Here is a 17,174-nt window from a genome sequence, read left to right on the forward strand (position 1 = left end):
CAGCACAATACAGTAGTATCGGAGCAGATTACATGGGGCTGCCCTGTTCTACAGCTTACACTTTGTTACTAGGCTAGCAGCTAATCACAGGTGTCTGCTGGATTACGGGGTGATCTCGGGCAGGCTGTTGTGACAAGTGGGACTGCCGGAATGTGACAGCTATTTGCGGAGGCAGGAGGACTGCGATTGCGAGGAGACCAGGATCCTAAAACAATATGCACCATTGTGTCCTTAGCACTGGAGTTACCTCCTACCACTGCCCCCGACTCCATCTCCGCTGCCACACTCTGAAAGAGCCACTTGTGTGCCATCCAAGGAAATCAGGGAGCACAAAAGTTTTGCAGTGATTGTAAAATGGGAGTTATGATGGCAACCCACAATGTACATTCATCCCTTACTTCTATGCAATCAAATACAGACCACTATGCTTAAAGCTTCGCTTTGATAATCTATATAGCATAATATTTCATCCCCCTCTTCTCTCTAGTTATGATCTTACATAAAACAGGCTGTAACATGCAATGGCAGCAATGATCATGAGGATGGAAATCAGTAAGAAATAAGTCATCCATCTAACGCGTAAAAGGTTCCATACGCAATTATGGGGGCAGAGACCTTCAATTTCGGAGGGACTATACGACCATCTAATTGTGCACAAGAGCCGCCCCAATCTTCCCCATTGTGGGAGAGAAGGATCAGGGATGTAAGATGGAGCATTATAGCTCCATTATTCCAGCGGGAGTCTGATTTTCACTGCTGGACCAATCTGTGCATTGGCCGCATTAGTGACGCCACGACTATAGCTCACACTCAGCACTGCAGCCAATCAATGAGCTAAGTGGTTCTGTAGATTTAGATGGCATGAGCTGCTGAGCTGGGTGACTGGCTGCAGCAGCTATCTGTGCTGTATTCATGAAGTCACCGCTGCAGCCAATAAGCAGAGATCTGGCCGAGGAGGACAAGTATCATTGGTGTTTGTTGTTTTTACAACCATGCAATAGTTTGTGAAAAACCCCTTTAACATCTGACTGAACCATACACGCATGTGTATGAAAGGGAGTGGGAAAAGATAACTGGCCATACACCATTTTCAGCTGAGCGCGAATGGGGAGAGGGGAGTGAGTCGCTACCAGACTTGGGCATGTTGCCCCCCTTGACATCTACCCACACACAATGCATGGTTTGCCGTTCCCACCCACCACGTCTGGCCTGAGGGAGGTTTTCATGACTGTCCGATTCATCTCAATCATGTGCTTGCCATACAAACAACCTCCCTTCAATGACTAGGACAGTAGTCACAGTTTTGCCGCAAACCTGCAACATGTGAATAGATCTGATCCAAGGCACCAAGAGAAGCAAATGGTCTATGTGGGGTGCTGGGGAGAGGAGACACTTACTACTGTGCACAGTCGATTAGCTGATATTCATTCGATCTCTCATAGCAAGCCTTCACCCCTTCATCTTGCCAGAGCGCTTTTGTATGTTCGTAAAACTCCTGCAAGAGAATCAGAAGACAAATCACTTCGTATGTATCATGATCTCACTGAGATTTGGACAATCTGGTTGGATATAAAAAAAAAAAAAAAAAAAAAAAAAAAAAAAAAAGTATGTACTTTCACAAGATCCCCCCAGGTCTGGCGTTATATTCTCCCTTATGTAGTTCTATACACTGATCATGTAATGTATGGACAGTGACGGTCCCCTGATCCGGTCAGAACGTCTATAGGTCCTAACAGATCAGCTGCACTATGAATAAGATTAGTCCTGCTGACATTTTTTAATAAAAATAGCCTAGGATCGCCCTTCTGCCACCAAGACAAGAGTCTTCCATGTAATGCACAATGGTTTGGGCTGGAGATACTTCTCATATACCAAGTTTTGTTCCCTGTGTTTATGATGGGGGGATTTATAGTCTGTGCAAACACCTGTGCTCACTGGCCGTTAGTCACTGGGCATAAAGCACACTTGTCACGTGCCAACGCCAAGGGGACGCTGCTGCACAGATTATGATCAGAACCAGTAAAATTGGAAGGCTGGTGCAGATTGCACTGTTTTGACAGGACAGTCAGGTTCAGAGGAGTGGGAGAGGGGAGACGGGGCCAAGGATTAACGTGCAGGACAGTCCGCAGGATAGATTAAAGCAAGACAAAAAACAACCTGAGAGATGGGAGGGGATCGAGGTTTCAATAAAAGAATGCTTTCTTCAAAATGGTTCCCAGTTTGGCACCTTGCAGCACTGGTTAGACTGGTATGAGTGTTCAGAAAAGCGTAGGTGGATCGTCCGCTCAACATTTCTATGTGAAGTTCAGCTGAGGAATTTATACATGTGGCGGAGTAACATGTCCTTGACGGGCATTATATAACACGGCGGTGTGTGCAGGTACAGTTACACGGGGGATGACCGGCCCGTGGTGTCCCATATGGAGTCTGCCATGCTAAACTCATTCTCATCAAATCACAAGACTAACACCAAAAAAAAAAAAAATCTACGACAAAACACAGGTTTCTGCATCACACACATAGCAAAGCGTGAAAATCAGCAGCATAGATTGACATGCCCTGGATTTATGGTCCTCATACTTGCTCACTTTTCACTGAGGATTTTTTCTGCAGTATGTGGATGAGATTCAGGAAAATCTCCACTCTCCTGATACTCTGATATGGTGTGGACTTTCCACCTGCAAATCTGAAAAAAAAAGTCTGCAGCTTGTCCGCCCTTTGTGAACATGTCCACATTAGATCAAACCATGCTGAACCCGCCATCTAATGCAACACTACCTGACCGATGCTCTCGAGCGGCTGCAAAAACTACACCGCTGGGGTGGAAGCTGCAGTTCTGCAAAAGTCAGAGGGTTCTGATCTATGTATGGTCTCGATCCCTCACCAACCCAACAGATGAGAGGGAGAGAAGGATCTATTTGTTCAAGCTGCCAGAGTTTGAAAACACGTGATCGAGCCGATCATTCATGTAAGTTAGGGAATTGGTTGTCGCCAAACGAGCCATCACACATGGTCAGCCTTAGTGTACGTACGTGACAAACCATTACTGCCCAGTGCCATCCATCACCGACCTATAAGCATCCTACTATACTGACCAGACATACATGACATCACAATTAATGTCTCTATACGATATATATCACAAAACAAAGATCACCTCTGTAGTATAAAGACCCCCATACACATCAGATTGCTGTCAGCGCTCTCTTAACCCCCCGATACACCAGAGTGCTCCCTCTATGAGAGCCTGTCAGGCTCCTCTGGTGACGTCTTCTCTCCAGAGAGAACAAGAGAATCAGCCAAATAAATCCCAATGTGCCAATCCGTCTCTCCCCCGACATCGGTTGGGGGCCACTATGAAGGGCCATTACAACCTATACTTCAGGCAGGCTCGGGCATTCTTAGTATGGTGTTAATAGAGGCCTTAAAGGGGTTTTCCCACAAAAAAATTTTTATTTTTATTCCAAGATCTAGTGAATACAATTAGATGTGATTAAAAAAAAAAAATGTTCCTATGCTGAGATAATCTTATAAATGTGCCCCTGCTGTACTGTGTAATGGCTGAGTCTGACCATACAGGAACATGGTCTGATCATACCACATCTCCTGGGCAGGGGAGGAAGCAAAAGAGAGAATACAGATATTACAGAACGGGATCACAGCTGCTGGTTTGTGTGAGGTAAAACATCTCCCTGCCTGTTTTTAGACAATGTTTTACCTCACAAAAATAATCTTCTGTGACCCCGTGCTGTCCTGTCTGTATACTCTTTTGCGGCTTCCCCTGCCCAGGAGATGTGGTATGATCAGACCATGTTCCTGTACGGTCAGACACAGCCATTACACAGTACACAGCAGGGCACATTTATAAGATTATCTCAGCACAGGATTTTTTTAATCATATCCAATTGTGGAAATTATTATTATTCCAAGAGCTAGTGAATAAAATGAACTTTTGTTCGTGGAAAAAACCCTTTAAAATGTGTTAAGCAGACACCAGACAACACTTATCTTTGGGGAAAATAAGAGAAATTATAACATGATACCAATCTGACCACTGATTTCCTACCCATGATGAGAATCAGATTTGCACCAAATACTCGTTTAAGTACAGTACAGACCAAAAGTTTGGACACACCTTCTAATTTAAAGAAATTTCTGTATTTTCTTGACTATGAAAATTGTACATTCACACTGAAGGCATCACAACTATGAATTAACACATGTGGAATTATATACTTAACAAAAAAGTGTGAAACAACTGAAAATATGTCTTATATTCTAGGTTCTTCAAAGTAGCCACCTTTTGCTTTGATGACTGCTTTGCACACTCTTGGCATTCTCTTGATGAGCTTCAAGAGGTAGTCACCGGAAATGGTTTTCACTTCACAGGTGTGCCCTGTCAGGTTTAATAAGTGGGATTTCTTGCCTTATAAATGGGGTTGGGACCATACACTTTGCTCAGTGTGTGGAAGAAATTAGGAAGCCTTATGCACTTGGCTGGCACAGTTATATGCTGCCGACCAATGTGAACATGGCCAGTCCACGATACAGCAAGTCAATCCAGGCTCATTATGTGGGTTTCTCCTGAAACCTCATTCCTCCATAGTTTACACCATTGTTGGCAGCATTCCCCGTTTACACAATCTTCGCTCTGCATTGTGGCTCAACCAAAGGGTGCAACCTGAGCCCAAAAACCTAAAGAGGGAAGCAAACCGGTCCTAAATCCTATGAGACCATCCCTGTGACAATAATAAGGTCGTACAAAATCAGAAAAACATGGCCGCTTTCTTTCAACCGCAGTCCCACCCCTACCAACAGCCGCATTCACATCCGTGACCATGAGCTGCAATACCAGACACAACCTAAGGTCAGGTGTGGAGCTGTGTCTGGACTAATACAGCTTTATTAAAGAAATATTTAGATGAAAACCTTAAAACATAAAAATATCAATAAGCAGGTCGATGGGAAGACAAGGAGCAGTCTGACTGGTTCATGGTCGCCACTCTTACATTAACCCTATGTAGGTCAACAACGTCCTGTTGGCCTCCACAGGGTAGTATGCATGCATCAGAACTTTATACACATTCTACTACACAAGGCAATTTTGCAGTTCAGGTAAATTTGCTGAGGGGAGGGGGAGGTTAGTGTCAAAACCTTAAAGCGCACCGGTCAGCAGGATTGTGCTCAGTAAACTACATACACTGTCAGGCGGGTGACATTACACTGATTTAAATGATACCTTGGTTGATGAAATCCATCCTGTGGTTCTTGTGTAATCTTTACTTTCAGTTTGGAGATAATGGTATGCTCGTGCTTCGGCGCGGCCTGTGGGGGTGGGCGCTCTATCTGGTGCTCTGCTCTTATAACAGCTCACTTTGCCTTCACTGACCTGCCTCCTATTTTACCTAACCCCGCACTACTAGATGCATTATGTAAAATAGGAGGCAGGTCAGTAAACGATCAGTGAGCTGTCATCAGAGTATATACAGGAATATGTAAGCAGAGCACCAGATAGAGCTACCCCCCTACAGGCCGCCTCGAAGCACGAGCATATCATCATCTCCAAACTGAAAGTAAAGATTACACAAGAACCACAGCACAGATTTCATCAACCAAGGTATCATGTTAATCAGTGTAATGTCACCCACCTGACAGTGTATGTAGTTTACTGAGCACAATCCTGCTGACAGGTACGCTTTAAATGATTACTTGATTTTGCAAGGGAAACACTGTCCCCTGCAAAATTACAGTAACTTTTTTAACAGGCAAATTAAAAGCAGTGCTGTTGTCTCTCTTTACCCTACGGTCTGGTCGTATCGCAATAACCGGCCCGACTGAGTGAATTGCCTTATATGCACCTATGAGCCATATAGCAACAGTCAGGGGGCGCAACGGTCAGGGGGCGCAACGGTCAGGGGGCGCTGCAATCGTGCATGGTCCACGTTTCACCTTGTGACTGTCGGCCTAGACTACTCTGGTCTTATTAGCGCACAGCTGCCGACGTTTAGTGTGGCAGCGTCAGGGGAATTTTTTACGGCACAGGGACTGTGCACACTCATTAACCAAAGGTAATTGGTTAGGGACTGGAATACAGAGCAATTAGGAGAAATAATTACACCTACAGCAGAATGGGAAAGGGTTAAACACCTAATGAAAGGTGCAGCAAGGTATTTCTTCACAAGCAGCTGTGGCACGCCAAGTGCAATGTGGGCAGCTAGTAAGTACTAGGAGGATCATTGATGGGGTGACAACAGTAGGAATCAATGAGCTATGGCTCACTATGGTTCAGGACCCCCTGATACAGATCGAGCCTCATTGCGGATGCAGACTCCAGGTCTGGCCATACAGGAGATAGTGGTCTACCAAAAAAAGTGTTCAGTCAACAACTCTCTCTCCCAACCCAGCCGAGCAGGCTCGGGTTTTCAATAGAGGAAAAAGCACCTTTGGCAGCGGCTGATCTCCTCTAAAAAGAACAGGATCAAGCAATGACATTCCAAATGGTCTGATACTTTTCTCAGAGGATAGGTGTTTGGAGGCCCCCATAGAAATCAGGTGGTCAGCATTTTCCACCAAAACCAGTCGACTTACATCTAATGTGTATGGGGGGTCCTTAGACCTTTTCTTGAGCAGTTTGCACATACCTATTATCTTATAGGGGTATCCTGGTAAGGCCATGTTCACACTTTTAGTATTCACCATCAGTATTTGTAAGCGAAAATCAGGCGTGGAACAATCAGAGGAAAAGTATAATAGATACATGTCACCACTTCTGTATTTATCACCCACTCCTGGTTTTGGCTTACAAATACTGATGTAAAATACTGATATAGTGTGAACATGGCTTAAGGAGCATTTACAAACTATGTACTGGATATGTATGTGTCCAAGCGCTGAGACCCCCAATGATTCCCAGACTGTGGCTAGAGAAGTTTTAATGGAGAAGCAGGATGGATACTAGAACGCAGTTGCATTTGGAGTGACTGGCGGGGGTCCTAGAGGTTTATCACAGATCATAAATGCTTCTGACCAGAAGACCCATTTAAGTATGTGGACTTTCTTAGTGAGATCTACCAAAGAAAACCGAATTCTGCTTAAAATCTATTGAAAGGAAATGTGACGTTGAAAGTCATGATAATTTATGGTGGGGCACAAGTTGTACCATATTGGTGCGGCACGAAGTCCGCTGCCCATGGTTGCATTACAATGCTGAACTTCGCACCTGCAGGGCAGTCAGATCACTTTCTAGGGCAGTTCTCCTAAACATCCATAAATCAACGTGGCCCACTCTGTACATGAAGTCGGGACACATAAGTAATTTAGCTAGAAGGTAAGACAAGTACCGTCTGTACCATAAATCCTATATATTCAAGTCCAAAATACATAACTAGGTTTTAATATTAACTTTCTATATAGGACAGCAGTCAGCACAGCTATGAGGAAGCTTTGACAGTAAGAGCAGCGAGTGTGCATGTGCTGTGAAGGGTGCTGGCTGCATGTCTTATGGACACGGCCTGCGCAGACACTAAAACCAGCAAAGTGACAAGGTGCAGCCTCCAAGATTAGAAAGATACACTCCGGTATGTGAGATCATGGGCCTGTCTATGCACAGCACAGAGGACCATGCACATGGGTCAATGACCTACCAGAGAAGAAGATGAGAACACAAATGGCCATAATAAGCGGAAAAAACTAAGACATCATAGTAAAGTCTGGAGAAAAAAAATCTGCACCCAAAATGTTACCCAAGGACAAGCTGGTTTTAGGTTAGTCGTAGATCGCCACAGCAGCACCGATCCCTTTCTGATAGAACATATTTGTAGAATGAAGCATCTCCTACATCACACCTGTAATTACACAATCCTGGACTTTCCTGATAACAAGGCTTTTGTACACATAAGGGGCTCGCAGATAATAAACGGTCCATTTACGGCAGGGGTGCACAACAGCTTTTTGGTCCAAGGGCCACAAGAGTAGCAAATGTATTCCTTTAAAATACCCCCCTTTTTTTTTTTAAATTAATACATACATAACCAGACCCACAGTCAGTACATGACTTCATCACCAGAACCAAGTTTTCAAACTGAGGAGGATTTGGAGTTTAAACTAAAAAATCTCAGTGTGAACACACCATAACTTTCACTGAGTTTTTGAGCAGAAGCTCACTCCTCAATCTTAAAACACCAAGCTTTGAGATTTAACCTAGCCATGTAGCACGTAATCTGACCATGTATTGATGGTGCTTCTGATCTAGTATACATAGCAATCCATAACTAAATACAGCACCAAACTTAGTGCAGCGTTTAATTGTAATGTCAGGTCAGTGCCATAAACACTTGTATTGCATGAACCAGTCCTCATCAGGCCACTGACCATACAGGAACCACAGCAAGGAGACACAGGCAGTGTCACAAATAAACATTATATCCAAGTACCTTATAGGTGACATCTCTTATTAAAGTCGTTTCCATCCCTGTTCTCTCCATGTAGTACTTTTCACATCCACAGCTCACCTCTGCAGATTTCCCTCTTCTACGGTCTTCTGCAGCACACACACTGACATGGTGCCCTTAAAAATAAAAGTATTATAATGCCCCACAAATAATAATCTATGCTGAGCCCCTGAATAAATTATTCCCCCAGCCTGCTGCCCCCCCCTCCACAATGTGACCCCCCTCGGCCCGCTGCCCCCCCTCCACAATGTCCCCACCACCCCCCACAATAGCCCCCCCACCCGCTGCCCCCCCCCGCAATGCCCCCCCTTTGCAATGTCGTCCCCCCTCCCCAATGACCCCTTTCCTCCTTAACAATGTCCCCCCCCCTGCTGCCCCCTTCCACAATGTCCCCCATCACAATGTCCCCCCCCACAATGTCCCCTTTCCTCCTTCACAATGTCCCCCCCCCCGCTGCCCCCCTCCACAATGTCCCCTTTCTCCCCTTCACAATGTCCCCCCCGCCCGCTGCCCCCCTCCACAATGTCCCCCCTTCCCGCCACCCCCCTCTACAATGTCGCCCCCCCCAATGACCCCCCCTTCCCTCCCATGTCTCACCCCTTCCCACCTTTATAATGCCCCCCCCACACTGCCTCGCTCCATAATGTTCCCCCCTCACACTGCCCCACTCCATAATACCCCCCACATTGCTCCTTCACGCACAATTTCCCCCCTACTGCCCATAATGTGCCCTCATAGTAACACCCAACCATCTACAATACTAATCCCTATATTCAATCCTTGCTCCTTACCACTTCTTGCAGTGCCCACTGCATCCTTGGCACTGCGTCCTAGAAGTATGATGAGATCAGCAGCGTGATGACCTCATCACGCTGCTGCACATCGGGGCACTGACAAATGGTCCCCTGCTCCTGTCTTGGCGCTGAAGTGTTGAAATGTATTTGAGTCTGAAAGACGTGAATACATTTGATTACAGGAAGAAGAGAGCTGTGGTCTATCGGTTCTCCGCGGGCTCCAAGAAATCCTTTGGCAGGCCGCATGTTGAGCAGGCCTGATATATGGGAAGCGTCACAAGCTAGAGTGTACTACAAGGAGGATTTATAGGGAGCAAAAAGAAGTCTACACTTTTGGGGTATTTAGCGTCTGGATGCACCAGGGATCTAAAGACGAGAAGAATTAATTAGTTTTAAAAATTAAGTGCGCCCCAGGTACCGACCAAGACGGCAATGCCATCAATTAGGTAGCAAGTCAGGACAAGAAGAGAAGCTGCCATGCCTTCTTGTTCACTAAGACATGTATAAACCATACAGGATCTGGAGATTTCCTAATAAAATAATACTGATGTAAAAATTTAGGACCTGTCAGCAACTAAAACTGAATATCACCACAAAGCAAGTTCCTCAACATGGCTTCTTTTGTGAAGGCGAGAGAGTCACAGTGGGAATATACTAACCTTCAGTACATGATAAATCTGCCGACCAGTTAGACAAGTGTTAAAGGGGCTATCCAGTGCTTCTCTGCTGACAGCTGCGGCCGACAGACATCACTCACTTGTCCCTTTCTACTTAAAGGATTTTTTAATGGGGATCTGACCGCCAACACTACATTTGTGTGTAATGGGACTGCAGGAGAAAACAAGAGCGCTGAGCTCAGTATTCATATTGGTGGGGATCCTGGTGGTCACATGCCTAATCAGAAAGTTATCCATCCTCTGTAAAGAAAAAACTTCCAATGTTGGGAAAAACCCTTTAATAGGACAGGTGGATGTTACCTACTGGGCTTCCACAATCCCTGCTCATACCAAGCAAGTACCTGCCAACCCAATGTCATCAGTGCTCTCACTTCCCGACAGGATATGTACCCCTTTAATTCTTAAGGTGGCATACATCTAGAGGATTGATTGTGAAGGCAGAAGCCTGACAGACCATCTATTGGAGTAAGTTCTACATTTCTTCCAAAGGTAAGCCGTCAGAGGTGACTGAATGATGCTCGTCACCCCCCTCCCCACCTTCAACATATATAAACCAATAAACCTGTCTAATCCACCTAGTGTACATATTTATGGGGGAATAGGGAGTGTCAAGAAGGACCCGCTTTAGTAGGAAATGGGATTTTTTTTCCTTCTGTGTAACACATGGTTACAGACACAGCCATCTGGTCAGAATCAGATACTTACAGCCGGAAAGTCAAAATCCTTGTGACTCGGTAAGCTTGTGATATAATCAATTCGGAACTGGTTGTCTGGGTTCGCTAGCTCCACTGGAGGCGACAGATTGCACATCGCTGTTACTATGGTCTGCAAAGAAAAGAAAACGCAGACATTTTATCCAATCAGGAACATTTGGAGATTACAATATCCGTGATATGTGGGGTGGGGGTGTACTTACTTCAATGGCCTCTTTTATGTTATTCTTTATATCTTGAATTTTTACCTTTTTCTCCCTGAAAGAAAATATTAAGATATTACAAGCCCATCCAACTTATGATATAGAAAACCTATTATATATGAAGATAGTGATGTGGCTGTATAGGTGCAGGTCCTCTGCTAAAAACGGTACTTTATGTGCAGAGATCCGAGGTGTCAGTCATTAATAAAAAACATATGCAAATCAGGCAGGTAGCACAATGGGGCGTGTCTCTGCACTTTGACTTTCAAGGGCACTGACACGCCCCCCATGCACTTCTGGCCTGATATGAATGTCTTCTACACTAGATTTCTTATGACTGACACATTGGATCTCAAAAGAAAAACAAAAAAAAAACAGAATTTTTACGGTGGGACAAATGACCAGTCAGACCACTACTTCCATATGTAACAAGTGGCTGACAGAGTCCCTTTTAAATGCAAGATGAACATATTAGTAACTCCGATGTATGGATGCAGGGATAACGTTAGATCCTACAGTAACCATCAAAACCCACAGTGTCCTTCACGGTTTACAATGACATCCTATAATCACAGGACAGGGCCAGATGCATTCCATGATGGACACGACTGGCACCCAACAGTCCCATCTTCTACAGGTGGCTCCCAATGGGATACAGCCTAAGCAGGCTTCAGCCAAAATAAACCTTTTAACAACAATAAATTATCACTTGATCAAAAACTAATCAGGAACCCAAGCTCCAGATCCCTCACACCCTCCCATCCAGTGTGCATTACACAGCGCCGGTCCAAGAAATTTCCTGCCTGCAGTATTTCAGGAAGGAGCAGGACACCATATACATTGTGGTCGACCAGAATATTATGCATGTTTTGATCATTGGGGAGGGGGGGGTCCAGATGCCAAGACCTCCAATGATCATTGGTCAGCTGAACGCAGTGCCCTGTCGGATGTGTTTGGCATGCTCGGCTATCCTCAGAGAGGAGCGCTGTATGGAGGCAGTACTCGCTGAGCATTGCTGGCCTCATTTCAATGACTGGCCAGGGTTTTGGCACCAATTTTCCCACCCTGACTAAAACATCTGACATGCCACTGTCACTTTCTGAAATTCCAGGTACGTTTTACAGGTCAGTGGCGTAGCTGTAGAGGTAACGGCTGCCCGAGAGGGCCCATGAGGACGACACCGCTACTATACCTGCACAGTGTTAGCTGGGGGCCCTGATGGAAGCAGAAATGTCAGGTTACACCTTAGCATCCAAATACTCATTGACATCAACATCTGCACATTGTCGCCAGCTTTACCATTCAGGCAATATACATAAAGCCGCACAATATTCTTATGAACTGCCAGACAAGCGTTATGGGGGAAGGGGGACCTTTGACGCCGACGCGTAATGCAGATTTTCACATTATATTATACTGCCATTTTCTTGGGCTGTAGAGGGGAAGGCAAGTCATCTTTGCCTATGGCAAATAAGACACATTTACTATAAGGGTCTGCGGTATAAATTTGATGTGTACACTCTGATTTCATCCGCAGACAAAGATCTGCTCCAATCACAATAATCTGCAGGCTTGTGTGTGAATCTGTGGCATGTGAACACAGGTCTTGGCTTTTGGGGGGTAAACTGTAGCAAATAAGAAAATGCAGATGACTGTTTTCAGAAAGCAGAAAGACAAGCACTCCCATCATCACATAACAGGATCCTCAGAAGGGTAACAGCCCGACATCTACTCTACAAGATCCTGTAATGGTCCCATCTGGGTCCATAGGGACGACAGCCGCGAGGGTCCGTCACATGATCCCGAGGACCTAATAAGGCAGTCATTTCCCCTGCACACAGAAACGCGCAGGCAATTAGTACGGTCAGGTTTAGAGACTCGCTGGAACAGAGGAAGAAACACACTGTAAGTGGGAGGACGCAGCCGGCACTGACACACAAACTTCTATCTTGGCAAATTTACTGGCAAAACGGTATCAATCTGTGCATCGGGGGAACAGAACACGATCGCTGCCAACACATTAACCCTATCCTCCGGAGACTGAACTAGAATGTGACGGCGTTCATGTGCATCATCTCTTGGGTCATCAACATTTCCCTTTTATCTATTGCAAACAGCGAAATGTGAATAAGATCTACCGGAGAGATCAATACAATTCTAAAAGAAGTCCTGGACTCATTGCCCCTCACCCCCATAATCTGTATTCAGGGTCTCCTGCTGTAACAGCTGGCCACATATAAAAACTGGACTACCCCTCAATATGGGGACCACATGGCCAAAACTTTGGCCCATTTGAAGTTAGGTTGCCAAGAAAACAGCGGGCCAATATATTTATGCGGAGTACAGTAGTAGTCCTGCCGACAATTAACAAGACACTGGTCCATAAAAGTCAACTACATGCAATCTGTGCCCATTCGCACTTATTAACTATGCCAAGGGGCATAGCCTACAAAAAAACATCACTGCACACGACACCCAATTTAACAGATCACTCCAGGATAAAAAAAAAACAAAACTACACCTAGTGCAGTGCAAGAATTTGGCGGCTATATACCTAAAGCAGAGTCCAGACAGCTGCAATGCCCGGACTGACCGTGGGTACACAACCGCTCACAGGCCTATGCACAGACGCGCAGTCAGCACGAGCATTGTGGTCTTTATAAGTACCATTAAATATGGCTGCTGAAACCAAACCGTGTGCTAAATACACACATCGTAAGTGACAGACGAGCAAAAAGATTCATACTACCCTGCTCCGGCCTCCAGTTCAGTGCTCATTGCAGCACAGCATCCTAGGCTTATTAGGCCCCCCATGACTTCATAACATACTTCACGGGGGCCTAATTGGCAGCAGAGACACCTTATATGCCAGGCAGCCGAATGCTGGCGCAGAAGCAAGCACTGTCCTCTTGACAGAACTGGATGCCGGAGCAGGTTAGGGCAAATCTTTTTGCTCACCGCTACCAACATACAACCTCTCAGGCCCCGAAGTCGACTGTGAGGGATTTTCCAGTCTATAAAAATTCATCATCTATCCACCGGATAAATAAGAAATGTTAGATCCACTGTAGAACGGGAACCTATGTGCCCTGCCTGTAAGACCGCAAGCAGGGAGAGCCGAATGGAGTTGCTGGTAGAGCACGCACCCTGCTGCTCCAACCCTTATCAAAAGGAATGAGGATGAATGCCAAGCGCAGCCATCTTAATCAGTGCCATAGACATTCAATAGAGTGTCACAACCAGGGCTGTGGAGTCGGAGTCGATGTCCATTATGGTGGAGTCGGCATAAAATGGACCAACTCCTAAAATACATAATAAATTGGGTACAGTAATTCAATGCAGTTTGTGGGGAATATTTTTTCATAAGAATTTGGGAAAGTTGTGAAATGTCCTATAAATGTCTGTCCTATTCCTGATCTAAGGGTCTAGACTTTTAGCTGAGATTAATCTGTGCTACAGTAAATTTATCACTTAAACATGAGCCATGTATGAGGGAGTCGGAGTCATGGAAATTGAGGAGTCGGAGGTTTGGCTTACCGACTCCACAGGCCTGGCCAAACACATTGCGTGGCAGTCGCTCCATTCAGCTTCCCCTGGCGGCAGCCTTGTGATAGGAAAGGGGGGGGCGGTCCACGAAATAGATCTCTGCCCTAACAATCATTACCTATTCAGTGGCTAAAGTGTCTATATTTCTAGACTGGAATATGTTTATCATGGTCTAAATCAGCTTTACCTGAATTGTTCATTTCATTTACGACTATGTTCACATGTCCAGTAATCATCAGCTAGAACGGATTCAGCAGCAATCCGTTGGCAAAAAAGTTAGGCAAACACAGCATTGTCTGTTTTTAAAATACCGATTTCAGCTGGATCCGTTTTTTTGTTTTTTTTGTTTGTTTTTTTAACATTGAAGTCTATGGAAAAACAGATCTGTTAAGCAGCCATCCGTTCTCCATTTGAAACAGATCCGTTTTTGTTTTTTTTTTGCTTACTAGAGGTGGTAAAATAAATAGTTAAGACTACTGGACATGTGAACTGTCAAGTAATCATCTATTTGAAACTGATTATCAGCAAAAAAGTTTTCCATAGACTTCAATGTAAAAAAAAAAAAAAAAGTATGTATGTATACACTATATGTACACACTAAAGTGGAAGCCATTCCCTTGTATTATAAGACTCGCTCCCTTTACATAGGAGAACATTAATACAGCAGGACGTAGAGGATCAACTGCTACATAAAGATTCAGCACCCCGCGCAGCAAAGAATGGATATTTTCAGACCAACTTTGGTGTCTGTTACAATATTATTAAATAGAATACTCCTGTCTGATCAGGTAATGCTCTTGATCGTAGCCAGCATGCCTCATCAGCAGCCCACCTCCCTCCAGAGGGACAGTGGGTGGCCCCATAAAAATTAGTCAACATTTTCCTGGATTTTGGACAACTACATCAGGGAAGATTATACAGAAGACTCAAAACAGCTGCAATATAAAATAATATGTGGAAGATCGCAAACATCACAGCTCTTATTTGTGCTGGAGACCCGGTATAACTGGCTCAATACACAATGACGCCAGCAGTAAAGCAAGTGCCAGGATTGAACAGAATCCATCAGGTTTCTGTGTTACATGTTTTTTTTTTTTTTTTTTTTTATAAAAAAGGTTGGCAATTTTCCCCCCATATTGTAATCTCTATTAAAAACATTGTAATTTTCATGCTGGCTTTTTTTTTTTTTTTTTTAAACCGAACTTTCTAAACTTCATGTTTCAGGAAATGCACAAGAACATTAACAGCATCGACTCATGCAGACACTATGTTTTGTATTGAAGCATCTAATGAGAGTGTGCAAAGGCAATTTATACTGCAGGTGTTTTTCTGATGACACGTTCCCTTTAAAGACAAAGGACTGTGTCAATATACAAATGTACAGAAATACACTGAACTAAACCCTCTGTGACAATGTCACATAATAGCAAGGGCACAATGCACAGAAACACACTTTCAGGCCCCCACAGAGCCATAAGTTTAACTGAAGCATTTTTTTCAGGGTTCCTACATTGTCCTATCATGTACATGCATTTTCTATGGTGCTTTAAAGTTATATAGAGAAAAATAACCCCAAAACACTGTACCCAGAGCGAGAGGAGTGGGGACACAAAAGCTGTAGGCAGAACATATCAGAGATAATAGTATTTTATTATTTTATGAGCCACACACCCTATTACTTGTAGCTCTCAGATGTGGCTAATCAAGGACACATTTAGCTTAGGGGCGATATGTACAATATACCAAATATGCTACAACACCCAAAGGGTAATGCTATATAATAAGATATCTAATCATTGCCTAGAACGGCTTAGATATAACCTTTGTAGCAGGGAACGCCCCGAGTGCACCCATGGCGTCACATACTAATTACTTATCAGTCTGGAGAACCTGAACACAACCTGAAGGCTTTAATAGCATTTCTTAGATTACAGCCATTTTGAGCCAGAAAACAAAGTCCAAGAGAAATGACACTTCCCGCGTGTCACATTAGTCGTGATCATAAACTTTTACCTACTGCTTTCCCGAGCTGGAGAGAAGGCGCCTCAAAGGTGGCCGGGAGTCTGCACCCAACATCTCCACACAGGGTAGTCACACAACGACAAGTCAATGCCCCTCAACTATCCTGGCTACAGGATGTTAAAGGGGCTTCCCTTCACGAATACCACAATGCACGACACCAGCAGCAGTGACAACACTGCACAGTCCATATCCGTCACGATAGATGAATAAAATACATTGCAAATGACTGTTCTTTACCTCTGATAGCTATATAATATATTGGAGGGCCGGCGGCAACCTGCCCAAAAGTCCTATTAAGTCCATCACATGTGAAGATCCATATCAGTAGATGCACTTACTCAGCATTAAAGCCATTCACATGAAGAATTCTCATCTGCTTCACGATTGTGCTTTTGCCCGACTCTCCAGCACCTAGAAAGACAAAAGCGGTATATTAATTCTGAGAAGACAGTGCATTGCAATCTATTAAAACCAGCCAAACAATGTGAAGTATAAGGCACAAAGTTATGTCCCTGGGTGAAAAGAACTGGATACACAAGTCTATTCGATAATAAAAGGAGCTTTTCCAGCTCCAACAACTTTCATTTTCACCGTGTAACAGTATCCAAGACACAAACAGGAAGACTAAGATCTCGCGACTGAGGCTCGGCACGTCTGACAGGCGACAGAACATGCTCTGCACATCCCAGCTCTGCTAGTGCTGGCCACACACACTAGAGATGAGCAGAAGTGGCCTGGAGAGGGGTGGAGATTTGGACCCAGGAAAACA

The 17,174-nt window shown here is 44.5% G+C and overlaps 1 protein-coding gene across 2 annotated transcripts in view; it reads right to left on the reverse strand.

Annotated features, from left to right (window-relative positions):
- The window catches only part of GNAS (GNAS complex locus), a 178,293-nt gene that overhangs the window by 12,722 nt on the left and 148,397 nt on the right, over positions 1–17,174 (reverse strand). For both annotated transcript variants that reach the window (XM_073683047.1, XM_073683048.1), the window contains exons 2-5: positions 16,744–16,816; positions 10,838–10,892; positions 10,627–10,746; positions 1,398–1,495 (exon numbers count right to left, since the gene is read on the reverse strand). In XM_073683047.1, the coding sequence (XP_073539148.1) occupies positions 1,398–1,495; positions 10,627–10,746; positions 10,838–10,892; positions 16,744–16,816 (346 nt within the window). The remainder of the gene's footprint in view (positions 1–1,397; positions 1,496–10,626; positions 10,747–10,837; positions 10,893–16,743; positions 16,817–17,174) is intronic.

This window comes from Phyllobates terribilis, unplaced genomic scaffold (genome assembly GCF_046119375.1).
Source record: "Phyllobates terribilis strain yellow unplaced genomic scaffold, ASM4611937v1 Scaffold_5__5_contigs__length_657084704, whole genome shotgun sequence".
Classification (NCBI taxonomy): domain Eukaryota; kingdom Metazoa; phylum Chordata; class Amphibia; order Anura; family Dendrobatidae; genus Phyllobates; species Phyllobates terribilis.